Source organism: Didymella exigua (genome assembly GCF_010094145.1).
Source record: "Didymella exigua CBS 183.55 unplaced genomic scaffold M421scaffold_5, whole genome shotgun sequence".
NCBI lineage: Eukaryota > Fungi > Ascomycota > Dothideomycetes > Pleosporales > Didymellaceae > Didymella > Didymella exigua.
Window position 1 is genome coordinate 632205 of NW_022984779.1, and position 25006 is coordinate 657210.

At 54.1% G+C, this 25006-nt stretch overlaps 12 protein-coding genes across 12 annotated transcripts; 7 read left to right on the forward strand and 5 right to left on the reverse strand.

The window, feature by feature from the left end:
• Positions 1-127: 127 nt before the first annotated feature.
• Positions 128-1522, reverse strand: M421DRAFT_89978 (chaperone protein dnaJ; the record flags this gene model as incomplete). Its single annotated transcript, XM_033597811.1, has 3 exons — positions 128-1223; positions 1271-1359; positions 1445-1522. The coding sequence occupies 3 exons, from the start codon at positions 1520-1522 to the stop codon at positions 128-130; spliced, it is 1263 nt and encodes a 420-aa protein (XP_033451979.1).
• A 291-nt stretch (positions 1523-1813) lies between these two features.
• On the forward strand, positions 1814-2883 carry M421DRAFT_417494 (nucleic acid-binding protein). The gene has a single exon (XM_033591485.1). It carries the CDS (start codon positions 1971-1973, stop codon positions 2631-2633), a length of 663 nt encoding a protein of 220 aa, XP_033451980.1. The 5' UTR covers positions 1814-1970; the 3' UTR covers positions 2634-2883.
• Positions 2884-2936: 53 nt separating this feature from the next.
• M421DRAFT_98821 (kinase-like protein) lies at positions 2937-4362 on the reverse strand (the record flags this gene model as incomplete). Its single annotated transcript, XM_033598665.1, has 2 exons — positions 2937-4051; positions 4116-4362. 2 exons carry the CDS (start codon positions 4360-4362, stop codon positions 2937-2939), a joined length of 1362 nt encoding a protein of 453 aa, XP_033451981.1.
• Positions 4363-4623: 261 nt separating this feature from the next.
• Positions 4624-8438, forward strand: M421DRAFT_2373 (uncharacterized protein; the record flags this gene model as incomplete). The annotated part of the gene is made up of 2 exons (XM_033588456.1): positions 4624-8211; positions 8268-8438. 2 exons carry the CDS (start codon positions 4624-4626, stop codon positions 8436-8438), a joined length of 3759 nt encoding a protein of 1252 aa, XP_033451982.1.
• A 555-nt stretch (positions 8439-8993) lies between these two features.
• Positions 8994-9230, reverse strand: M421DRAFT_2374 (uncharacterized protein; the record flags this gene model as incomplete). Its single annotated transcript, XM_033588458.1, has 2 exons — positions 8994-9136; positions 9200-9230. The coding sequence occupies 2 exons, from the start codon at positions 9228-9230 to the stop codon at positions 8994-8996; spliced, it is 174 nt and encodes a 57-aa protein (XP_033451983.1).
• On the forward strand, positions 9144-10145 carry M421DRAFT_319728 (uncharacterized protein). Its single transcript, XM_033589278.1, has one exon. It carries the CDS (start codon positions 9272-9274, stop codon positions 9809-9811), a length of 540 nt encoding a protein of 179 aa, XP_033451984.1. The 5' UTR covers positions 9144-9271; the 3' UTR covers positions 9812-10145.
• A 10-nt stretch (positions 10146-10155) lies between these two features.
• On the reverse strand, positions 10156-12160 carry M421DRAFT_417497 (DEAD-domain-containing protein; the record flags this gene model as incomplete). The annotated part of the gene is made up of 2 exons (XM_033591486.1): positions 10569-12160; positions 10156-10519 (listed from the first exon to the last, which is right to left on the reverse strand). Coding segments are annotated over exons 1-2 (1712 nt in total), but the record flags the coding sequence as incomplete, so codon positions are not given.
• A 146-nt stretch (positions 12161-12306) lies between these two features.
• On the forward strand, positions 12307-14949 carry M421DRAFT_417498 (uncharacterized protein). Its single transcript, XM_033591487.1, has 2 exons — positions 12307-12588; positions 12639-14949. The coding sequence occupies exons 1-2, from the start codon at positions 12481-12483 to the stop codon at positions 14856-14858; spliced, it is 2328 nt and encodes a 775-aa protein (XP_033451986.1). The 5' UTR covers positions 12307-12480; the 3' UTR covers positions 14859-14949.
• Positions 14950-15078: 129 nt separating this feature from the next.
• Positions 15079-15885, forward strand: M421DRAFT_417499 (uncharacterized protein). The gene has a single exon (XM_033591488.1). The coding sequence runs from the start codon at positions 15561-15563 to the stop codon at positions 15825-15827; it is 267 nt and encodes an 88-aa protein (XP_033451987.1). The 5' UTR covers positions 15079-15560; the 3' UTR covers positions 15828-15885.
• Positions 15886-16348: 463 nt separating this feature from the next.
• M421DRAFT_89984 (phosphoribosylaminoimidazole carboxylase) lies at positions 16349-19523 on the forward strand (the record flags this gene model as incomplete). Its single annotated transcript, XM_033597812.1, has 4 exons — positions 16349-16369; positions 16552-16933; positions 17504-19261; positions 19510-19523. 4 exons carry the CDS (start codon positions 16349-16351, stop codon positions 19521-19523), a joined length of 2175 nt encoding a protein of 724 aa, XP_033451988.1.
• Positions 19524-19835: 312 nt separating this feature from the next.
• Positions 19836-21260, reverse strand: M421DRAFT_55468 (TPT-domain-containing protein; the record flags this gene model as incomplete). Its single annotated transcript, XM_033595307.1, has 5 exons — positions 19836-20219; positions 20268-20675; positions 20727-20950; positions 21002-21069; positions 21121-21260. The coding sequence occupies 5 exons, from the start codon at positions 21258-21260 to the stop codon at positions 19836-19838; spliced, it is 1224 nt and encodes a 407-aa protein (XP_033451989.1).
• Positions 21261-22865: 1605 nt separating this feature from the next.
• M421DRAFT_2379 (UDP-galactopyranose mutase) lies at positions 22866-24588 on the forward strand (the record flags this gene model as incomplete). The annotated part of the gene is made up of 4 exons (XM_033588461.1): positions 22866-22888; positions 22947-23016; positions 23069-23149; positions 23206-24588. 4 exons carry the CDS (start codon positions 22866-22868, stop codon positions 24586-24588), a joined length of 1557 nt encoding a protein of 518 aa, XP_033451990.1.
• Between the last annotated feature and the right edge of the window lie 418 nt (positions 24589-25006).

The following is a 25006-nucleotide window of genomic DNA, read 5'->3' on the forward strand; positions in this document are numbered from 1 at the left end:
GCTTGTTGATCTTGTTCGCTCTGTACATTCAAGCCTGTTCCTCTGCTCACACTGCATTGTCGACCAACTCCACGACTCCTCTTCTCCCACGGGTATCCATATCATGCAAACATTCATCCATCGTGCTCTATAGCTCATCATGCCCATCCGCACCCGGCATCTTGATCTCGCCTTCCGGTCTGTTCAGCGCCTTATCGAGGACGACACCGCTCCTCTTCCTGTACTTATCCCACACAGCCCAGAAGTCCTTCTCCATACCCTTCTCCATCTGATCCGGCAGCACAACAACATACTCGACATGCAGATTACCGTACTGTAACCCGTCGTTGTTCTCGAGCTGCTGGTGCCAGATGGGCATACCCTCCTCTTTCAAGATCTCGACCGTATTGGGTTGTACAACTTCGCCGCGCTTGCGAGACAGCTTGACAATGTGTCCGTCCAGATGTGTGACGTTGCGCGTCCAGTCGCCCATCCACGCCTCCCTCAGCGAAAGCACCTCCCGCCAGAACAGGTCTGGGCCTCGGCGGCGGAAGAAGGTACCATCTGTGCGTTCGTGATCCTGCGCGCCGAGAGCTGCGTCTGCTTCGATGAGGTGGACGATCAAGTCTCCAGCAACGTAGTCGGGGCTCTCATCTGCTTCGTTTTCGTACGTGATGTGCACGCCCTTGGGCATGCCCTTTTCGATGTCGAGTTCGTGTGTCTCAGATTCGCGAACGACTCTGCTGCCGTGACAGACCGAGCATGGATGCTTGATTGTCTTGCCCTTACCGCCACAGGCATCGCACTGCATCTGCACCTGCTGGAAAAGTCCGGGCGCCAGCTGTTGTCTCCTGATCACCGCGCCACGTCCGCCGCAGGTACCGCAAGTCTCGACATGCCCGTCTGCTGAGCCAGAGCCTTCGCAGGCAGAGCAGATAGCCTGCTTCTCAATGGTGAACTCGGTCTTGCGTCCGTTGTAGAAGTCTCGCAGGGGTACGGCGACGCGGACATCCATGTTAGGGCCCCGTCGCTCCCCACCCTGGTGCCCAAAGTGCCCTGATCCACCAAAGAAGCGCGAGAAGAGGTCGAAGGGGTCGTGACGCTGGCCTGGACCGTTGCCCTTCTTGTGTTGCTCGATACCATCGTGGCCATATTGGTCGTAGATCTTGCGGGTCTCCTCGACGCTGAGGACATCGTAGGCTTCGGCAACTGCGACGAACTTCTGGCTTGCGGTCTCATCTCCACTGGCAAGTGTTAACAGACGTCTTGGTAGTGGGGTGCTTTGGCATACGGATTCTTATCTGGGTGGAACTTCTTGCTCAGAGTGCGGTAGGCTTTCTTGATATCGCGCTCGGAAGCATCCTTCCTCAGTCCTAGCAGCTACAGCATGTGGAGTCAGTAATTGCGCGACTTGAATTGTGAAGGGCTCGCTCCATGCGAGCTAACGGAGGGAGTCTTTCCGTACCTTGTAGTAGTCCTCTGCACCGAGTACCAGCAGCGCAAAGCACAACAGCAGCGCCAGTTGCGCTATCCTTATGAGCATCTTACTCTGTGCGGGACACCAGCACGGCGTCTTGAAGGGCAGAAGTGGTTGTGCAGAACGAATTGGGTGACTTTGAACACAGAAGAAGCGACATAAACGCACAAGAAACTGCCGAAATGAACGCTACGTCTACGAGAACTGGAGGAAAAGACCGCAGCGGAAGTGAAACATGAAGCTGTAATCTGGAGCTCTATGATATCGTGTCAACATCTCGGACCAATCGGAGCAAATCTTGGCGCGCTGCGACTTCGCGTCAATCTTTGGCACTTTTTGCGGAGAGAAAGGCATCTCCGCGTGCATCGATTGCGGCAAGACACCACACGAACCCATCGCACACGTATACGATACCACGGAGACGCATTTGCTTGCCGTCTATCCACACTTCACCCTCCAATCGCTCCCAGCACCTATACTTTCGCGCCCTCGATCGCACCTCCGACTGCCCAACATGGCCACAAAAGCCGTAGCAAAGGCGGCCACCGCCGCGCCCCTGGTGCAGCAATACATCACCTCGCAAAAAGTTGGCGTCGTCGTGTCGGCAGGGAAGATGTCTCGCGCAGTAAAAGTCCGCGTCGCAGGCCAGGAATGGAACAAGCTGTTCCGCAAGCACTTCCCCGCGCACAAGCACTACACGGTGTCGGACCCGAACAACTCGCTCATCGAAGGTGATGTCGTTCGTATCACGTCTGGGCATCGCACGTCGTCAACCATCCGACACGTTGTCACCGCCATCGTGGCGCCGTTCGGCGCGCCCGTCGAGAACAGGCCGAGGGTTCTGAGCGCCGAGGAACTGGATCAGTTGAGGACGCAAGAGCGCTTGCTGAAGGATGTCAGGGCAGCGGAGAGGGGGAGGGCGGCGAGTGTGCAGAGGCTGGCGCTTGCGAAGAAACAGGGAGTCAGGATTCCGACGCTGGAGGAGGCCGTGGAGAAGCTGCGCGTGCATGGAGAGATTGAGAAGACAAGAGCGGCGAGCACCTCAAAGGAGGCGCATTCGGGGCAAGGAGGGCAGAGAGAGACGAAGCGAGAGAGGAGGAAGGCGGAGAAGGTCAAGAGCAGGGCCGAGAGGCATGCCGCGGAGAGGGCCGAGGCCGCGAAGAAGCAGGTAGTATGAGAGTGACAAGTGACGATGTAGGATATCGTGTGTTTATGCAGCAAATCAGACAGCCGCTGTTGTACCAGAAGCCAGCATTTGCGGGTGGTTTGTTATATTCCTTGTATTCGTATTCGTATTATCGTCTGGAGCAATACATGGAGCGGTCGTAGTATACAAGGCTGAGGGTATCGCAACGTCTCATCAGTTTGCCGTCCCTAGATGGCCAGAAACTCCAAATCCTATGCTTCAAGCGAGCAATTCCGTGCCTAAACGCCTCCCATGCTCTGATCATATCGTAAGTGCGTCATCATCATCGATCGTTTATGCTTCGACAAGGTCGTTTATTTCGTCGTCCACAACCTCCTCTTCGTGAGCCTTCGCAATAAAGGGGTGTCGAAGAGCTTCATCAGCAGTGATGCGTTTGCCTGGGTTGCACTCCAGCAAGCGGTGCAGGAATTGCACAGCTTCCTTCTCATCCCCTTCCAGCTCCTTCTTTGGCGCAGTCTTGTCGCCAGTCCGTCCTGTGCACCACAGGATGATCTTTTCCAGGCTATGACCACTCTCGCTGTAGCTGGGAACGTTCGTCTCGAAGACTTGGCCGTGCAGCAGTGATGTCTCTCTCATCTTCTTGCGACCAAAGATCGTTGTGATTTCGAGCAGAGCATCGATATCGTCTGCACTGTGGAAGAACGGGAAGCGGCGAGAGAGCATGGTCAAGAGAATGACGCCCACGCTCCACATGTCGATAGAGCATGTCTGTTGTGTACATTTCAGGAGGACCTCAGGGGCACGGAAGCCACGAGTGCCGGCTCGATTGGCTCGACGGCTGTTTCGCGTGTCGTTCTTGGGGTAGCTGGACGTATTATGGCCTGAAGACTGGGTTTGCGCATACACGCTGTGCGACACTCTGTGACGGCGGTCCTCGTCTGGAAGATGACATGCGCATGGATTCCAGTCTGTGCCCTCGCGTTCTGCAAGGCCAAAATCAACCAGAACCCCACGCTTCAACGCAGGGTTGTATAAGAAATTGGTTGGCTTGACATCGCGGTGAATGATCTTCTTGTGATGCACTGCTCGAAGTGCGGTGAACATACTCCGGAAGTACAAGCGCATCTCTGAAATTCTCATGTCCCGGTAGTAGTCCCTGAAGTCGCGGTGTTGAAAGTAAGGCAGAACGGCGACAACTTGGTCCAAATGCCGGAAAGCGGTGATGAGCGGGCACACGGAATCGGAGTCTCTCAGATCGTACAGCAGTTCCAGCTCATTGAAGATACGAATGGGACTACTCGTGACGTAGATCTTCTTGATAGCAACATAGTGGGGGCGTTTTGATCGTTTTCGGTTTTCAGGCGAGTTCTCGCGTTCTTCGATGTCCCAGTTGTTGTCGTACTTGTTGTACTCCAGATCTTCGGCCTTGTAGACTGTTGAGAATGTCCCTACCAGCATTGTAAGCCCTACCATGTGACCCTGCTTATAGCAAGCCAATGTGTGCAGACTTACCTTCACCGATGCGGTTAATTAGTCGAAACCGCTTGTTGATACCGACAAAGGTTTCCTCAAAGCGTGACATGTCTTCGGCAACGGCGTCTTCGACTTCCTCGTCACTGCTGTCGACCGTGTGTCCGCTTTCATCGAGGGGATCCATGCTTTCGCCTAGCTCTGAATTGACTTCCTCGTCTTTCTGGTCGTCCTCATGCACATTAATCTGCTCTGTCTGACGCTGCAGCGCCGTTCGAGTCTTCGACATGGTCAAGTGCTGCAGATCTCGTGTTGTTGTTTGCGTGTGTGAGTAGTGCTGCGGGCTTCCGTTGAAAGACGCGACCAGCTGCACCATCTCAATGCGGTTAAAGCACAACAACAACCAAACAGAAGGCGCGTCCTGTGCGGCGGGCGCCCGCATCGTCTGTTTGCTGTGTGTGGTTGCAACAACACGCCCATAACGACGCTGTGTCGCCGTCTTTCCGGCTCTTTCTTTTTCTTCTTCTTTCCTCACGCGACTCTGCGCATAATGGAGGCGCGCATTGATTTTGACATCAATGAGGCGATCAAGCTGTTCGACAGCGATCCCTCGACGATTCCAACGCCGGAAGCCTCTCGAGCAGTGCAAGAGTGCGAAGATGACCCAGAAGCGCTGTCCTCGCTGTCTCTGATTGACAGCGAACTGAACTCTGTGGTGGACGCAGTAGCGGAGAGCCCAGATGCGATCACTCGCGCTTCAGTCTTTGACACACTTCAGTTCCTCCTCAAGTGTGTTCCAGTCCGCCCCGTCTACTCATGTAGAAGATCGCAAGGTTATGTCTCTAATTCGAGTTTCCTATCTAGGAATTCGTCGCAAATACCACCGACCGCGCTCGGCAAGATCCTCGACCTTATAGTATCCGCACTTTCTACACAAGCCGATGTCGTACACGCCGATCTCGAAGCCGAAGACCAAGATGCGATTTCATACCACAAAAACATCTTGGAGATGTACGCGTTCTTACTCAAATGGACCATAACCGCAGTCGAGACAAGAGCGCTGGAGAAGTCGGCCTCGGCGCCAGCAGCAAGAGGGAGAGGTAAGACGGGGAAAGCCAAGGGCAGTAGCAAGGACGGGACATGGGATGCAGCGGCGCAGCTCGAAACAGCGCTCGATCGGGTGAGCAAAGTGTTGAAGCTGAAGCTGAGTCGCATATTCGTCACTACGTCAGAACGCGACACCTTCATTAGCCTCTTCACTAAGCCCGTGTACCACATCTTGGAGAACGAAGCCAGAGTCAAGAACAACGCCATCCGTAATCACTGCTTCAGGGTGCTCTGCATCGCTGTCAAGCACCATGGTCACGCATACACCGCACAGACATCGATCAACCAATGTCTCACGTACTTCGAGCATCTCTCGGAGCCCATGGCCGAGTTCCTCCACACCCTCGCCGATGCCTACGACTATTCACAATTGGCTGAGGATGTATTGAAAGATATCAGTACCAGGGAGTACAGCGCTACAGATTTGAAGGGTCCGAAGTCTGTCTCGACGTTCCTGATCAAGATCTCTGAGCTGCTGCCAAATCTCATCATCAAGCAAGGTGCCCTGCTCAACAATCTGCTGGATAGCGAGGCTTACACGTTGCGATGCGCTATGATTGAAGTGTGCGGCAATCTGATCAATATGCTGAGCAAGCTGAGCCAGGACGATCGCAGCGAAGCTCACAAGAGAAATATCGACATCTTCTTCGACGTGCTTGAGCAGCGTTTCTTGGATATCAACCCGTACTGTCGTTGCAGAGTCATGCAAGTCTACGTCAAGCTCTGTGATCTGCCACATTTGAGCTCGAAGCAAGGGCGCAAGCGTCGTCAGATGGCTGCAGACTATGCTGAACAAAGCCTCAAAGACAAGAGTAGCAACGTACGACGAAATGCGATCAAGCTCCTTTCGAAACTCGTCGAAACACACCCCTTCTCGGCCATGTACGGCGGTCTTTTGTCAACAGAGCCTTGGGAGCAGGGACTGGAGAGTATTGAGCAAAGTATTGCAGCGCTGAAGCCTGCTGAGAAAGAGCTCCAAGAGCATGCGCCTGGAGAAGTCGACGAGTCGATGCTTCTTGATGCAACCCAAGCAGATGCTGCTGCCCCACAAAATTCAGAAGAGCTTCAGGCTGCGGTAGAAAAGAGGGAGCAAGAGAAGGCGCAGGACGCTGCAAAGATTCAGGAGCTGGAGAAGTTCAACAAGCTACGCTCGTTTGTACGATCAGCTCTGAGATTCATCGAAGTGGTCAACGATGCAGCCGAGCAGGTGATGCAGCTGCTTTCCTCGAAGAACAAGAGCGAGGTCATTGAGGCGATGGACTTCTTCACCACAATCGATGCATACAAGATCGCAAACGCTAGACTCGGCATCAAACGAATGCTTCGACTCATCTGGACCAAGGGCAACAGCGACGAAGGCAAGGGCGTCCAGGCACATCTTATCGACTGCTACAAGGGCTTGTTCTTCAATGCACCTCCCGGGTGCGATGACAATCAAGCTGCCAACTATATCACACGCGGTATGATTAGTCTGACGTTCGATACAACACCCGCCGACCTCATCTCCCTCGAACAGCTTCTCAGCACGATGATGAAGCAAGGAGCAGTCAATAACCTGGTCATCGAGAAGCTTTGGGGAATCTATGGCTACCAGAAGAAGGATATTTCCATGCGACAGCGCCGAGGAGCCATCATCGTTTTGGGCATGCTGGCGCTTTCTTCGCCTGAGATCATTGTGAATGAGATGGAGACTTGTCTGAAGATTGGCCTGGGCAAGCTTGGTCATCGCGACTTTGGGCTTGCTCGATACACCTGTGTTGCTCTTCGCCGAATCAGCGCAGCCTCCGGGAAGCAACAGGCTGGAACAGCCCCGGCCCCATCGGTCAAGCTACCCAATGATCACGCAGTGTTGGTCAGACTTGGTGCCATGTGCGAGCTCGAGTCTGACAGCAAAGAATGGTTTGGCGTGGCGGAGCAAGCGATCAGTGCTATTTACGTATTGTCGAAACACCCAGACGTGCTCTGTTCGGAAACCATCAGGCAGGTGACGAAGAGAGTGTTCGCCGCGAAAGCATCTTCTCGTCCAACATCAAGCTCAGGTTTGAAGGACGAGGACCCGGACCGCATGGACGTGGATGAAGACGAGGAGATGCCCGATGCTGATGCAGTCGATTCATCGATTCCGAAGAAGCAGCAGAACTCTGCTCTAGCACTGTCGCAGCTCCTCTTCATTGTCGGGCACGTTGCCATCAAGCAAATCGTCCACCTTGAGCTTTGCGAGCTGGAGTTTAAGCGTAGAAAGGCCGAAAGAGAAAAAGACAAGAAGGCAGCGCCTCGAAAGTCTCTCGTACCAGAGCCGACGCCAATGAAGAAAGGCCGGAAGAGAGGCGCAGCGAAGGACCCAACGCCTGCACCTGAGGCTGATACAGATGATCTCGATCTCATGGCGGGTACCAACGAAGACGACTTTACAGATGCCATTACTCATGTTCGAGAGCGTGAGCTGCTGTTCGGTCCACAGTCCGTCCTCGCCAACTTTGGCCCCTTGGTGTCAGATATCTGCGCCAATAACACCTCGTACAACCACCCAACCTTGCAGGCCCAGGCTGCGCTTTGCCTGGGCAAACTCATGTGCGTCAGCCAAGAGTACTGCGAAAGCCACCTCGATCTTCTGCTCGTCATCCTTGAGCGCAGCCAAGACGCCATCGTTCGAAGCAATCTTGTCATTGCTCTTGGTGATATGGCTGTCTGCTTCAACCACTTGGTCGAACAAGACACCGAGTTCCTGTACCGCCGTCTCGACGACAATGATCAGAGTGTCAAGCGGACGTGTCTCCAGACCCTGACCTTCCTCATCTTGGCTGGTCAGGTCAAAGTCAAGGGTCAGCTTGCGGAGATGGCTAAGTGTATTGAAGACAGCGATAAGAAAATCACAGAAATGGCCCGCATGTTCTTCAGCGAACTTGCTACGAAGGACAACGCCATTTACAACCAGTTTGTGGACATGTTCAGTACTCTCAGTGCCGACACTGCGCTCAATGAAGATACATTCAGGCGCATCATCAAGTATCTGGCTGGATACATCGAGAAGGTAAATTCCCCTGCTGCTACAGATGTCGATCTGGACACTTTGCTGATAATGTATAGGAGAAACAAGCTAAACAGCTCTCCAACAAGCTTGCTGCACGTCTGCCCCGCGCTGAGAATGAGCGACAATGGCGTGATGTCGAGTACACGCTGGGCTTCCTCCAGCACAAGGACGAAGAGATTCAGAAGATGCTGTCCGAGGGCTTCAAGGTCGTCCAGGCATCGGCGTAGAGGCTAACGCTTCCTTTCCTTCAATCGTCGTCTGTTATGATTTATGCGATACGATACCTCGGGCTTGGTCAGAGTTTGGTCGGCGTTGGTTACTAGTTCGGTCTTGTCGAAAAGGCGGAGTTGTAAAGATATGTTTGTCATTAAATTGCCACTGCTGCAGTTGTGCGTTCGCTGTGTGAACCCTCCACGATCCGTGATCGATATCTCAAGAAACCTAACAGCTTCTTATGCAAGGAAATCCCAGGCAAACAAGGTACGCCGCTGTTGCTATGCGTTGTTCAAAAATTGCAGAAACGCCGCGATGTGCTCATCTCCCGACTGTAATCTCTGTAGCACCCGTCTGTTGGTATGATTGTATCCCTTTATCCTTGTTCCCTGCTCATTGCACTCCCGGAGTGCATCGATCCTCTCCACCGCAGCCTTCCCCTCATGTCATGTCTTTGCTGCCGGCTTTGGCTTCGGGTGATTTGCGTGTGGCCCACCGTTCATGCCCTGGATCATCGAGAAGAGATACTTCTCCCTCGATGTCCCAAGGGAACCACATTCCCCGTCTAGTCACGCAGCCGCGAGGGTGCCCATGGGTGGGTAGGCTTTATCTTCGACTGTTACGCGCGGTGTGCATGTGCACCATTCGTCGGCGGGAACATGGTTCATAACGCCGGAGACGTGCTTGCCGCAGCCCCACCACGTGGTTTTGTCTGTAAGATGCTGTCAGTCTGTGCTTCTGCGAGAAGATAGCGGAGATAAGCTGGGGGACGTACTGCAGGCGTCGCATGCTGCCTTCTTGCACATGTTGGCGATAAGTGACGAACTTTGGGTGGTAGTGACAGCGGATGATGCAAGAGTCTTGTGCAGCGCCGGATCGAAGGGTTGAGTCGAAAACGTATGCCCGTAAGCAAAGTCAAGCCACTTGGTTGTTGTCCTTTGTTTTGCGCGGGAATGAAGGTCTATTCCAAGATGTGTGCAAAAAGCACCAAAGCGTATGCGGTCAAAGTCTGATGGGAAAAGGGCTTCCGAAACAGCGTCCTCGATATTATTATATGAGCAGTAGCGTGTCTTCACCATATATATTAAACCCCTCTGCGTCCTCGCCGTCTCGGACCTTGGACGAAGGATTCGCAGTTTCGTGTTCGCAGGCCCATACAGTCAGCAGTCGGCGATGTGGTAGTCGGCGACCACATCCGGAAGTATTCCAAGACCAATCAAATCGCCACTGGACACCTTGCCGCACGCTGCGAACCCACACTCTCCCCGAGGTCGCCTTAGCGGAGGCGTCAAAGACCACGCCCATCCCAGCCAGAGCGTCTACATGCACGAGAAACCCGCGTGGGGACAGCTTGGCTGCGGGAACGGCGTGGTCGGGCTGTCACTGATGCGCTGCTACTGCCATTTAGTGACGATGGACGTGCCCTCAAAGCGCGCCTAAAGCGAGGTAAAGAGCGGTAAGGGTATTGGATGGGAGCAGAGGTGAACTGTTAGAGGGTGCAGGCTGGGTGGAGCGGCTTGGTGCATTTTTGGTGTGTTCCTGCTACCAGAGGAGTGGGAACGCACCAAAAGTGGATTTGGAATGGCCAGACTGCCTGCAGATGGGCCCGCGCCTTGGAGGCTGAACAGCCGGCGTTCGGGCGCTCACGATGCAGGCAGTGTGTAAACGGCGATTATCTGGGGTCGCACAGGCCTCACTCTACACGAATCGTACGAGCATGACACAAGTAGTGTAAATTTCATGTGCTCGAACCTGCAACAAACACCGTATATTCAAACAGTAGCGGTCTAAGTTGAGACTTTTGAAGTGTGCCGAAACGCCTCCGCTAGGTAATGTTAAAACGATCCCCGCCTGAGCTGCAGGGCAATGCAGCTAATCACTTGCATCGCCGACTGGAAAGACAGCGTGTATGCGGGCAACCTGCGAGGTGACCTCAGATGTCTAATCAAATGTAATCTTCGTCGCTGCCTTCATGTCACCAGTGTCCTTGTAGAACGCTCCGTAGGCCTCATGACCCTTCTTCTTCACCGTAGTGCCGAACTTCATCAGCTCTTCCGGTACTGGTTGATTGGCGGCCTTGAGGACATTGATAAGACTACGTCTTGTTAGTGTAGGTTCGTGGATCTGCGCTAGATGAAACTTACGATCCAGAAAGGCCCTTGTCGTGCTCCGTGAAGAGCGTAATCGCAAGACCATCCTGACCGGCACGACCCGTTCGACCAATGCGATGCACATAGTCCTCAGCCGTCAAGGGGAAAGTCACATTAATGACGACCTTCACAGCTGGGATGTCCAAACCACGGGCAGCCACGTCTGTTGCTACGAGCAGCGGAACCTTGCCTTCCTTGAAAGCTTGCAGCGAAGCCGTGCGCTTGTCTTGGCTCAGGTCGCCGTGGATACCGCCGACCCTAAAGCCCGACCGCTGGATGAACTGCTCGATACGCATGGCCTCCTTCTTGTACAGACAGAAGACGAGGATACGATCGTCCTTATTCTTTCCGGACTGATATTGCCTGAGCAGCTGAAGCAGACGCTGCTCCTTAGCACGGGGATCTACAACCTCAACAACCTGCTTGATGCGGATATTGGCGCGAAGTTCACCGGAGACATTGTCACCGATCGTGATCTTGACAGGTGAGACCATGAAGGTGGACGCTAGCTCACGGACCGAAGGAGGCCACGTCGCGGTGAACATGAGTGTTTGGCGCTTCTTAGGACATTGTGTGATGATCTGGCGGATGGGCTCCTCGAAACCCTTGTCGAGCATTCGGTCAGCCTCATCAAGTACAACGTAGTCGGCGTTGCTGAGGTTGGCGTTGCCCTCACTGACGAGGTCGTTGAGACGGCCAGGTGTGGCTACAACGATAGATGCTGTGCGGAGAGACTCAATCTGAGGAGGCTTGGGTACACCCCCGTACACGCAGACGACTCCGAGTCCAGCGGGACCCGCCAGAACAACCAGCTGATCATAAATCTGAACAGCCAACTCGCGAGTAGGGGAGACAATCACAGCCTTGACGCCCTTGCGCTTGTTCTTGGGCAGAGACTGAATGTATTTGACACAAGGTACACCGAATGCCAGCGTCTTTCCAGATCCTGTCTCTGCCACACCGATCGCGTCTCGTCCAGAAAGCAGCGATGGCCATACCGCTGCCTGGATAGGAGTTGGGGTACTGAACTTGGCGAAAGCCTCGTTCTTGATAGGCAGGTATTTGAAGTTTACGATTGGACGCAATTTCTTTTCGGGCTTCGGGTCGTCGATTGTAACGGTGTGCTTCTTGAGGAAGGCGTCTATTTCAGACTGAGGTAGCGCTGACAATTCCTTGTCTTCCTGATAGACGCCATCTGCAGTGGGCTCGGGGCTCGTGGCCAAAGACTCGACTCGGGAGGCTGCTGCTGACGTTGCGACTGAGGTAGGCGCTGTTGTGGCAGCGCTTGCTGCTTCCTTTGCCGCCTTCTTCTCTGCTTTGCGCGCGGCTTTCCTGGCTGCCTTTGCTGCGTCCCCGTCTTCTGACACATGAGTAGATCCGGCCTTCTTCGCCTTCTTCGCGGCCTTGCGCTGGGCCTCAGAGACCTCTGCGATGTCACCATTGGATTCGACTGCCTCTACAACCTCCTTCCTGGACTTCTTCTCGGACTTATCCTTCTTGCTCTTCTTCCTGGACAACTCGGCGTCGCCAACCTCGGATATTGATCGTTTCCCCATCTTGGATGTGCTTCGAAATCTGGGGCAGTGGCTGCGAATGATGAGGGAAAATTCACTTTTTCCATCGCCAATAATCGATAAGACTCGAGTCTAGTCTCAACCAAGTCAAGCGTTGCTCTGGACCCTGAATTTCCGGCTGCATTCTTCTGGTTCGTCACGCTGATCACGAGGGAAGCATCTCGACCGGGAAATGCCATTCACTTCGAGTTTCGAGCTGAATATGACTCGGTGACAGTCATGCAAAAGTCTGCGTGACCCTCAATCGCGTGCAGGTTCTATTCACTCTTTTTACTCGACGCAATGATCGAGTCCAGCACACCGATTGTAGATCCATATTACAACCAGCTATAATGGCGGACGTCACGGAGCTGAGATGCTGGCCATCCTGTGTCGATGCTCTGGACTGGTCGCAAGACAACATTATTGCGCTAGCTTCTGACGAGCGCGTCGAACTTTTGGTAACCTCCCCACAAGCAAAAGACGACGAGTCAAAGCTGACAGAGAACAGTTTCCAAATACTGTGTCTTACGAACGAGACAACGACGTTCCACAGTGGCAGCACGTTCCACTCCAAGTGCCCTGGTTCTCTAATGACGAACTGCCACTCAAGAACCCCGCGCCATTGTCAAACTTCTCAATCGGCGAGGAGATATCGCCGAGTGTGCCGATTGCAATATCCTGGTCACCGCCAGGTCTTGCAAAGCATCGACGATGTGCTCTCGCCGTACTCACATCGAACCTGGTGCTTTCCATATGGTCAGCCGAAGGCAAGCTTAACGAAGAGTCGAGTTGGAACCGGAGGCTATTGATCAACAATGCGCTCACAGAGTACTTCTCCAAGAACACGACTGCACAGACCAGCTCTATCTCCGTAAGTGCTGAGGAGCAGTTGCGACTGCGGAGTCGCGTACGAGCGATGGCATGGGCGCCGTCCTTGCCTAGCGGATGCAACACGATGGGCACGCAAGTTTCATATGAGCGGCAGTATCTTGCCGTCTCAAATGACGATAATCAAGTAGTCTTCATGGTCGTAGATTCACCAACATCTACCCTTGGCTCATCACGCACCTGGAAGGCCGAAGTTTTAGCAGACGCATCCCTCATACCAGATCAGGCGACTACGTTCACAGACCCCGAGCTATTTGAGGATATGGTGCAGCAGCAGAGGTTCATACCGCACGTAGCCTGGAGCCCTTGGATCAGGCAAGATGATCAATACCGATCTGTGGTTATCTACGCGACCAACGAAGATGTAAGAGCACGACCTGTCATCTGCAGTGACGGGAACATCTCGCTTAGCGATGAAGTCGCATATCCAGGAATGAACCTCCGATACAGTGGACCCCTTTCCTGGTGCCCACAACCTGATTGTAGCGATCAGCTCACGCTAGCTTTGTTCACGCACTCAGGCCTGGTCTATGCGACTATCTCTGCTAAGGATGCATCGATTGTGAATACGATCTCGCACGATCTTGACGGACGCTGGGATCAGGTGTCGGGTGTGGCCTGGGACTGCGACACACACTTTCCACCACGGTTGCATTTTAGCTCATTACTCTCGACTATACAGTCCCCGACCGCCGTGCTACAGAAGACACATGGCGCATTGGAGCGTGGCAAAGCTCCCAACTGGAAAGAGAAGATCGAAAACAGTATGGTCTTGTTCAGTGTCAAGAACGACTTGAAAGGACATAGCAAGACGAAGGTGTGGGGCCTGACAGCTTCTCCATTGGGAGATTTCATTGCTGCATGCAATAGCTTACACCCCTCCGACTCAATCGAGTACGGGCCCCCAGCTGATCGGCGCGGGACCATTGCACTCAGCACTCTCAAACAGTACAGTAAGATTCGCGAAAGTTTCCCAACACGGAATACGACTGCGGAAAATCTACTCTTTACCTTGAAGAAGCTAGTGGAGAATACTGTCGAAGACGCGGACCAAATGCCTGCATTCGCAGAAGAAGCAGTGGAGAAGATGATGCAGGCCTACGGACCTGTTGACAGCTCAGGCCGCACTTTAGGCGCTGTTGATGTGAACAACTTGGAAAGTATTGTCAAGGAGCTTAAGACGATTGCAGTATTCGACGAGAACACACTGAAAGATCGCTACAGCACCTTAGTGTCGTATGCTTGTAACGACACATCCTCAAATGAGTTGTCAAGGACTCTCATCACATATCGACTGGCGACAGTATTGCAGAAGCTGCCCCCAGCGTTGGCACATACGCCATTCAGCAAAGAGATCATTGCGCATCAAAAGCGTCTGACAGCGTTGATCGATAGTCTACTGTTCCCGAATGAAGCAGAGGACGAGACCATAGACGGAACTGTAGAAGTACCGATTGACCAAACCGGGACAGCTACGTCGAATGAGACAAACGCAAGCGCTATGGACATCGGTATATCATCATCGAATTCGGCGCGCACACCCGATGCGGCAACAGATCTGTGCGACTTCTGCTCAGCGCCAATACCCTTCACCGACCTCACAATGGCTGCTTGCACCAACGGACATGAGTTTCCACGCTGTGGTATCAGCCTGTTGGCCATTCAAGCTCCTGGTATCACAAAGTATTGCGGCATTTGCAGCACACCATTTCTAAGCGAAGAGTTCGCGCAGGCACAGGAGGCTGGCGAACTGGAGGCAGAATCCCCAGTGAGCCTCTCGAGTGTGATGTTTCAGGCCTGCGATGTGTGCGTTTATTGTGGTGGGAAGTTTATTGGCTGAGAAGAAGTACGACGCGTCTTCGGCCAACACGGTAGGAAATCTGCAATGCCTAAAATTATCAAATTCACTCAGTATTTTCGAGGTATCTGACCACGTTTGATCAAGTACAAGCAACCCCATACTTGGCGTGCAGCGGTATGATTCCGAAGCGTGACGTAGCGTGACAAAGCTGTTGATCTGAAACTTCTGCCTTACCATTGGACACCTCAGGTCACCAAACGCCCAACCTCGCCAAATGTCGATAGGCTCTACTTTGACTCTCATGTGGAGAGAGACATCCTTGGGATCCGAACATCGAGCTTTCGCTGCTACAATGACGGCGAGGGCGACAATACATCCACTGTGAAGTGGAGAGTGCTTTCGTATAGCTGTGAAAGTTACTGTCCTGCTGAGCCCCTTATCCATTTCCAGCATGTCAGCACACCCATCATACATTTAAGCAAACGAAATGTTCCCCCAACCTACTGAGCGGAGCAGCTCAAAATCCTCATCTCGGGCCTGTTCGTTCACGCCGCCATCCCAGACTACTTCCACCAGCTATTCGGCACATCCGATCAGATCGAAGCCGCCATAGCCGCCGACGAGAACAAGATCCGCAACGCAGGCTTCGACGTTCCCTCTTTCCAGACCAACGACACCGACCCTGGGACTGGACTGAAGTGGATCGAGGACAAGCTTCGCTCTGAGTGTTTCGATGGGATAATGAGCGGCTCTGGGCTAAGAATTGTTCCACCGCAAACGGCACTGTTTGAGAGTGTGGCCGATATGGACAGGAGAGTGAGCCCAGACGCTGTATTCATGTTCAATAGTGGGCCTGGGACGAATTGGGAAGTGCGGCAGAGAAACTTGAAGAGGCTGCAGAGATTGTGGATCGTTATTGGGAACGGAACTCTAACGTTACAATGTGCTTTGTTCTCTCTGGTGCGCCTTCATGCTCCAATACGTTTACTGGATGTCGTTCTGCTGTGATCCCAAATGTGCAGTACGTCGACAGTTTGGCTACCTCCAAGCTGCACGATCGAATCTACCCCTGAGAGCAGACTCTCGATAGTGCAAAGCCTGAATCGTCGTCTCTTGGCACCGAGATAGATGCAATATATACTTGATGGTAGTCCTGGAGGGCTTCGCGCATCTCGTGCAAGCTGCCAGCGCCGCGGTGTTCTCAGACTCGAATACTATTGGAGTGATTCACACGCCACATATGTTATAAGGCCTATGATTTGATTGTAGTACATAGTTCGCAAATGTGCTTACGTGCGTTCTGCAGGGCGGCCAAGAACCTGTGTCGGTCAAGTTGATGAGGCTCCGGCGTGGGTCACTCCTGCGCATTCGAGGCGCCGGTCACGTGCATTGCGTTAGCGTCCCGCTAGATTGCCCACAGTCGAAATTCGCTCCTGCCTTCCGAACTTCATCGTCGTTACTAACCCACAGCTCCCCGACAACACCACGAGCAAAATCAGTCAAGATGGGAATTGATCTCGACCGCCACCATGTTCGAGACGGGCACCGCAGTATGTGAGCCCCCGTCGAGTCGGCGCGCAAGCGCTGGCGAAGCTGTCCTTTGGACGCAGACATGAAATTTCGCGAGAGCGGAGGTTGACGAGTATACAGAGGTCCCTAAGTCAACCAACCCCTACGTTAAGCTGTTGGTTCGTCTGTACAAGTTCCTTGCCCGTAAGTACAAGCTCAGCAGGGTGCGCACGCGAGGTGGAATTGGTGGGCTAACAGCGACACAGGCCGTACCGATGCGCCATTCAACAAGGTTGTTCTCCGACGTCTTATGATGTCCAAGATCAACCGCCCTCCCGTCTCTCTCTCCAAGATCGTCGCCACCTCCGCCAACAAGGCCAACGCGAAGAACAACGAGGGCAAGACCATCGTCATTGTCGGCACCGTCACCGACGACAACCGCCTCCTCGAGCTCCCCAAGCTCTCCGTCGCTGCCATGCGCTTCACCGCTTCGGCCCGCGCCCGCATCGAGAAGGCCGGTGGTGAGGTCCTCACCATTGACGAGGTTGCCACCCGTTTCCCCACTGGTGCCAACACCGTCCTCCTTCGTGGACCCAAGAACTCCCGTGAGTCCGTCAAGCACTTCGGCTTTGGTCCCCACTCCAACAAGAAGCCCTACATCGAGTCCAAGGGCCGCAAGTTCGAGCGCGCTCGTGGCCGCAGAAGGTCCAGGGGTTTCAAGGTCTAAACGATTGCTTGAGCTTGAGGTGGAACGATTTGTCTGGGTTGCTGGCGTGGTCACGGTCATGGGAATTGATTTACGAAGCGTGCATCACGGCTGGCGTGAGCCCTTGGCTGGTTCACAAAAAGATACTCAATGTCCGTATATGCAATGGACGCCCACCAATGAGCACTCGAGGCTCATGGTATTTTCTCATGAATTTATACCCCTACAGTGACTGCATGTTAGCAATATGCCTTTCTCGACCGTGCATGTGACATACACTATGCGATATTTCAGCCTGGAGGCAGTAAGAGGATTCGCAAACCCGTATTGGTGACAAAAATTGCGCGCCTCCCGGCCAATCGCAGAATTGTCGTTTTCGTTGAAAGATCCGCGAACTAAATTTTTCGTGCACCCCACGTTGAACCAGTCCTGCACGACCTTGCCCCGATTCGTGACTTACCTAAAGCAGTCATCAACTTGACTGCCTCCACGATTTGTCACACCTCACATCGCAAATCAAACATCGCAATGGCTGACCAGCGCAAGGTTGGTGTTCTCGGGGGCGGCCAGCTCGGCCGCATGCTCATCGAAGCTGCCAACAGGCTTAACATTCAAGTGAACGTTCTGGATGCCGCAAACTCTCCAGCGAAACAGATATCAGCACATGACGGCCACATCGAGGGATCATTCAAGGACGCAGCCAAGGTCAAAGAGCTAGCTCAAAAGTGTGACGTAGTTACCGTGGAAATCGAGCACGTGGATACACAGATGCTCGAGGAAGTAGCGGGGCAAGTCACCGTTGAGCCAAGCTGGAAGACATTGCGCACCATCAAAGACAAATACGCGCAGAAACAGCACCTCAAGCAATATGGAGTCGATGTTGCCGAGAGCATCGATTTGGAAGGGAAAGGAGCAGAGGGACTGAAAGAGGTTGGAACTGAATATGGGTACCCATACATGCTCAAGAGCAAGACAGAAGCGTACGATGGCAAGGGCAACTTTGTTGTCAAGAGTGAGGGAGATATCGATGCAGCTATCAAGGCACTGGGCGGTCGCCCTCTATATGCTGAGAAGTGGGCTGACTTCAGCATGGAGTTAGCTGTCATGGTTGTGAAGACTAAGGATGGCGTCCTGTCCTTCCCTACCGTCGAGACCGTCCACGAGGACAGCATCTGCAAGCTCACATACACTCCTCCCCGCAACGTCTCACCAACTACCTCTCAGCGTGCGCAAGATCTCGCCAAGAAGGCCATCGCCGCCTTCGAAGGCAAGGGCGTCTTCGGCGTTGAGATGTTCTTACTGAAGGACGACTCCCTCCTGATCAACGAGATCGCACCACGCCCACACAACTCAGGCCACTACACCATTGAGGCCTGCCCGATTTCGCAGTATGACGCCCACCTCCGCGCTATCCTGGACATTCCCATCAAGCCCTATCAACTCCGCCTCAAGGAACCCGCGATCATGCTCAACATCCTGGGTGCATCCACGCCAGACTCTGACAAGAAGGTTGCCCAGTTCGCGCTCGAGAACTCAGACGCTTCCATCCATCTCTACGGCAAAGGTGACTCGCGCCCCGGCCGTAAGATGGGTCACCTTACCATCACGCGCCCCACACTGCGTGAAGCAGTGCAAGCCATCCAACCACTCGTAGACTTCGTTGACGAACAAAAGGGCAAGGCTCTCGTACCCAAGACCGCGGATCCAGCGGCCTCGCAGCCCCTCGTCGCCGTAATCATGGGCTCCGACTCGGACCTGCCCGTGCTAAAAGCGGGTCTTCAGATCCTCGAGAAACTCCAGATCCCCTTCACGACACGCATTACGTCCGCGCACCGCACGCCCGACTGGCTGCGGGAGTACTCGAAAACCGCTGCTTCGAAGGGGCTCCGCGTCATCATTGGCGCAGCAGGCGGTGCCGCCCATTTGCCTGGTATGTGCGCATCCTGGACCACGCTGCCTGTTATTGGACTCCCCGTCAAGGCGACGCATATGGATGGCTGGGACAGCCTGGTGAGCATGACGCAGATGCCGCGGGGCGAGCCGGTGGCGACGGTGGGTATCAACAACAGCACGAATGCGGCGTTGTTGGCGGTGAGGATCCTCGGGGCGAGTGATGAGGAGGTCAGGGAGAGGTTGAGGGTGTGGATGGAGGGGAATGAGAAGGAGGTCCTCAGGAAGGATGGCGATTTGTTGGAGAAGGGGTGGGAGCAGTACCTCACCAGCATGGGTAAGTAGGCGGTAGCCTGAGGTAGTATCTGGCACACGGTGTGGTCGGACTCTATTTCGCTGGGCCGCAGACTGACTGTTCAAAGAATGCTGATCTGAGAGATGTTTTTGAGCTTCTGACGTAGTAAGCCATGGTCTCCTGTGGTCAAGTCTCTATTAGAGGAGGATTGCAGTTTCATGTATAGCTCATTTTCATCTACACCTATACGGAGACACTTGGCGTTAATCTAAAAACTACCGGTATCACAGTCGATTACCATTAAGAAGTATGTACCTGATCCAAGTCCTCCGCAGACACAGCACTGTGAAATCTATTTATATACGGCGTATGGCTCTCATTGATTCGCCTCATTGCTCCCTAACATGCGTTGAACTGGGAAGGTGGAAAATGGAAGAACAATTCAAAATCAGTGCGTCGTACACAGGGTCCACAAGAGCCCGCTTGTCTATGATCTCAACACCAACCCCCCCAAATCGTCCCATAGCCACTCCGAATACAGGATAGAAAAACATGGAAGAAGTGTAATCAGATATGCTGCTTATATCCTCAAGATCCGCTTTTGATTATGTGATGCTTACGCGCCCTTCTCGCCGAGAACGTGGCCAATGCCGCTCTGGACACCGTCGTAGAGCTTGCCAGTCTGGTCAGGGGCGTAGCGGGGACCGAGGCTGCCGAGGATCATGAACATAGAGGCAACGACACCGGCGAAGACAATCAGCTTGCGGAGCGCGGGGCGGTTCTGGCCGAATTCGGCCCACTTCATGCCACCAGCGCTGATAGCCTCCTTCAGCTTCTCACCACCGAGCTTATAGTAGATAAGACCGCCGAGCGCAATGCTGTAGCCGAAAGCCTGGAGAAGAGTGACGGGGTCGCGGAAGAGGAACATCGATGCGAGAACGAGGAGGATGTCCTTGAGGACACCCGAGAGAGTGAGGACGAGAGACGAGGTCTTGCCGATCTACGACTTTGTTAGCATTGTCGAGTTTGCAAATGGCATCAAACATACCAGGAAGACAACGGAGACGTTGAGAAGGAAGGCAACAGTGGCGTTCGCAAACAGGGTGAGACCACCAACACGGTGGATGTCGCTCATGGTGAGCTGGGGAAGCTCGGTGAAGATCAGAACCATGGTGTTCATGACGGCGCAAGCGGGAGCGTAGTAGTAGAGCGAGACAAGGGGGTCCATCTTGAACTCCTTCGAGCTCAGAATGCGTTCAACCATGACAAGACGAGTAGCCTCGAAGACAATACCGGCGACCTGAAAGAGGAAACCGACCATCACGAATTGGAGCTCGCCGAATGACGCAACGACAACACCGAGGACGATGAAGGATACGTTGCCGAGGACCTTGAGGTTTACGGGTGCGATTCCCATACCCCAGGTTGCGAGCAGGACAGCGACAGGGGTAGTAGCCTGTCTGAATTAGCGTATGGCCTCAATTTCTCCGTTGTCGTCTGTACGCACCTTGAGCATCTGGATGAAGGCAACACTAAGGTACAGGTATGCCTGGTTACCGCAGATCAAACTCAGGCTGAAGAAGAGGCCGATTGGCACGATTGCACGGAGGTAGACCTTGCCAGTCATGGGCACCTTCTTTCTTGAGTCAAGAATCGTCGTAAAGCGTGCGAGGATTTGGGTCATGACGGTCGCAAAGACCAGATGCCATGTTGTTAGGAAGATGGGAAAGTCTGCCAGACTCGTTAGCTGGGTTAAAAAAGGTGCGGGCAGGCATGACGTACGGAACTTTGCCGTATCCAGAATGTACTTGTTGAAGACGATTGTGCTCGAACTGAGAGTGATCCATGTCCTGCGCGGCGTCAGTAAGTGCCCTCAGTGCTGCAGAAGTGCTCCCACATACGCAACGTAGACGGCAGGGTGAAAGGAGGCCGGCGCATTTGGCTTCGGTGTGGGTGCGTCTGGGTTCACCGTCGGCAGGACGGGCAGCGCGGTGTCGCGCGCTGCGTCGACCGAGGAGCGGGCCTTCTCGTCTTGAGACATATTGGGTAAGTGTGTGGTGTTGAGTAGTGAACGGCTGAGGAGAGGTGTCGTTGAGCGCAGTCGATTCTCGAGGCCAAAAGAAGGTGGTCACTGCGCTGGGAACGTCAACGCCGGTGAGCAATCGGCGCGATGTGGGAGTGGGAGCGTGGGAGGGTCTCGCGGCAAAGGGGAGCAGGAACGATGCACAAGGTGTCACACAGGCTGCACTGAAGAGTTGTGTTTTCTCGTGTACACGGTCGCCGCGCACAGGAGGGAGGCTGGATATAAAACACGCAAGCACTGATCGCTACCGCTAATACGCAGCTCCTTGCACGCACCCTAGGACTGTTGAGGTGACGGGCCAGGCGCGCTAGGGGAGGGAGCGGAGCGGAAATCAGCACGCCTCTCGGTATGAGCGTCACACAGGGGAGCGCTTGGGTAAGGTTAGACTCAATTAGAGTATGAAGTAGGGGTGCGCCGTTGCCCAGTGAAGTCTTCGAGAAGCCTTTGTGGCCACACACCAGCGCGCTCGCCAGATGAGGATTGCCGGGAGCAGCACGGCTGCGAGCGCGCCAGAAGCGACGTGAAACAGATCTGCCGTGGATGTACGCGCAAGCAATTGCCGCAGCGCGGGCGGCCAATCTGCGCTGAATTTTACAGATTGTCGCAAATTTTGGATGGCGCTCTGTGCCTAGCAAGAACACCGCATGTCAACGAGTACGCGTTGAAACTTAACGGCGGGTCTGCTTTTGCAATCCATCATCTAGCGGCGACATATCCCGGCGCCCCAAAATAGCATCCCAAAACCTGAGTCTGCTGCAGCCCTCGTAAACGGTCAAGCTGCGCTGGCCTGCAACATGTGCTCCCTCGCATAGATTCGGCAGACAGCTCCCTCGCAAACGCGCTGATTGCAGGAGAGCACATCGTGAATCACAATGCTGCATGCTGGCTGGCCAGCGCCGGTGTTTTGCGACACCTGCCGCAGAGCCTCCCGTGGCCTGCAAAAGGGGCCATGCATGTCGTCGTCTCGAGAACTGTGTGCGCAATGGAGATGCAGCCTGGCAGGGTTGCACTGCTGGCTGCGACCGGCACACGAACAAGATGCGTCGTCCGTCTGCTGCTGTGGATGTGAAACTACGAAGCTTCACTGTTGCTTCATTCGGCCACGATTGAGGCCCGCGTCCAAGGGAAGCTGCACCATGTGCGGCGACACAGAGACCAAAACTCACACAATCCCTAGACAGCGCGCGAGACACTCCAGCACGCTGCGTCGACGAGGGTCCCGCAGCCAATCAGTGCGCCCACGCTGACAGGTCTCGCGAGCAGCGGATAGATGTGCAATGCCCCTTTTCTGGCGGATGCAGCTGCTTGTCTGTCCCCAGGCTGGGTGTTGGCCCGAGTACTCTGGACCCGCCCTAACACACTTCCCATCAACAGTGATCCTTGGCGCGCTTGTTTAATCGGAGCAGCTATATTTCACACTACGCCCCAGGCGCCTTTGGCCACTGCTCCACCTGCCGACTGTTCAATTGCCATAACACCTGCTCGATCGCCGAGTGAATGTTGAATTACGCTCGCCAAACATTGAAAAGAGTTCCCAGTTTCCAAGAGATTCTTCAAGGCAAGATGGGATCCAACAAGGAGGAAATGTACGTTCACCGCCTCCCCGCATGCCCTCCCACCAGAATCGAACTGACTGCCGCACAGCAACGTCGACGTGCTCGTTATCGGTGCTGGTCCTACCGGTCTGGGAGCAGCAAAGCGTCTTCACCAGATTGTACGTCCGAGGGCACTGTCTACGTAGTGGGGTAACTGCTAACAAGCATCAGGACGGCCCCTCATGGCTGATTGTCGACTCGAACGAGACTCCCGGTGGTCTGGCCTCTACTGACACCACACCTGAGGGCTTCGTGAGTACCCAGGCATCAATTGAATTGTTGCAGACTCGAGTCTAACACCGCGGTAGCTCTACGATGTCGGTGGCCATGTTATCTTCTCCCACTACAAGTACTTCGACGACGTTATCGACGAGGCGCTCCCCAAGGAGGACGACTGGTTTACACACCAGCGTATCTCTTACGTCCGCTGCAAGGAGCAATGGGTCCCCTACCCCTTCCAGAACAACTTGTCCATGTTGAACAAGGACGACCAGGCGAAGTGCGTTGACGGACTGATCGACGCTGCCCTCGAGGCCCGCGTGGCCAATACAAAGCCCAAGGACTTCGACGAGTGGATTCTACGACAGATGGGTGTCGGTATCGCCGACCTCTTCATGAGGCCCTACAACTACAAGGTCTGGGCTGTGCCCACCACCAAGATGCAGTGCGCATGGCTCGGTGAGCGTGTCGCGGCTCCCAATGTCAAGGGTGTCATCAACAACATCATCCACAACAAGACTGCAGGAAACTGGGGCCCCAACGCCACCTTCAAGTTCCCCGCCAAGGATGGAACCGGTGGTATCTGGATCGCTGTCGCAAACACACTCCCCAAGGAGAAGACCAGCTATGGCGATAACAGCACAGTCACAAAGGTCGATGCCGATGGCAAGAAGGTTACACTGAAGGATGGTCGTACTGTTAAGTACCAGAAGCTCATTAACACCATGGCTGTCGACCAGCTCGTTGACACAATGGGCGACAAGGAGCTTCAGGCTCTCAGCAAGGATCTCTTTTACTCCAGCACCCACGTTATTGGTGTCGGTCTCCGTGGCGAGCGCCCAGAGCGCATCGGCGACAAGTGCTGGTTGTACTTCCCCGAGGATGATTGCCCCTTCTACCGTGCGACCATCTTCTCCAACTACTCGCCCTACAACCAGCCTCAGAAGGACGTCAAGTTGGCCACCCAGCAGCTTGCCAACGGCTCCAAGCCCAAGTCCACTGAGCCTCAGGAGGGACCTTACTGGTCGATCATGTTGGAGGTTTCCGAATCCAGCATGAAGCCAGTTGACCAGGAGAATATGCTTAAGGACTGCATCCAGGGTCTCATCAACACCGAGATGATCAAGCCCGAGGACGAGATTGTCTCCACCTACCACCGCCGCTTCGACCACGGTTACCCCACACCTTCGCTCGAGCGTGAGGGCGTTCTCACGAAGCTGCTCCCTGCTCTCCAGGACAAGGGCATTTACTCGCGCGGTCGCTTCGGATCGTGGCGTTACGAGGTTGGTAACCAGGACCACTCGTTCATGTTGGGTGTGGAGGCTGTCGACGCCATTGTCAACGGTGCTGTTGAGCTTACCCTTAACTACCCCGACTTCGTCAACGGCCGCAAGAACGAGGAGCGCCGCCTCCAGGACGGTGCTCAAATCTACAGGAAGGTCGGCCAGAACAACTTGAACAAGCAGGAGTAGGCTGTTTGCAGCTTTAGATTTTGACGAGCGAACATGACTTTGAGACATTACGGGATACCACATATCAGCATCTGGGGTTTGGAAAGAGGCAGGAGTTCGCATTGTGGACTTTTTGGTAGATAGCAAGCATGCGCAGCATTGAGATCATGCTTTGCTTAGAGCAGGCGCGTTTACAAAAGCATCGCAATAGACCTTGTATCTTCTTCAATCCTTCGCCTCTCATTGCACACGCTGTGAACATTGCAGCTCTGCACAAATCACTTACCTATCTCAAGCCGGAGATTCACTGCTTGCTGGACCTCGACCTGCGATCGCCCCACCGCGGTAATTTCAAGCTTTACGACGTCACCAGTAGCTGCACAGCAACCGCGATATCCCTTGTCGATCTCGGCCCATTTGCTGGCTCGGTCGCACCACA

Coding starts and splice junctions, on each gene's coding strand:
- M421DRAFT_417494 (XM_033591485.1), top strand. CDS start 1,971: ATGGCCACAAAAGCCGTAGCAAAGGCGGCCACCGCCGCGCCCCTGGTG.
- M421DRAFT_319728 (XM_033589278.1), top strand. CDS start 9,272: ATGATGCAAGAGTCTTGTGCAGCGCCGGATCGAAGGGTTGAGTCGAAA.
- M421DRAFT_417498 (XM_033591487.1), top strand. CDS start 12,481: ATGGCGGACGTCACGGAGCTGAGATGCTGGCCATCCTGTGTCGATGCT. Junction 12,589..12,638: donor ACGAGCGCGTCGAACTTTTG/GTAACCTCCCCA, acceptor GACAGAGAACAG/TTTCCAAATACTGTGTCTTA.
- M421DRAFT_417499 (XM_033591488.1), top strand. CDS start 15,561: ATGAGCGGCTCTGGGCTAAGAATTGTTCCACCGCAAACGGCACTGTTT.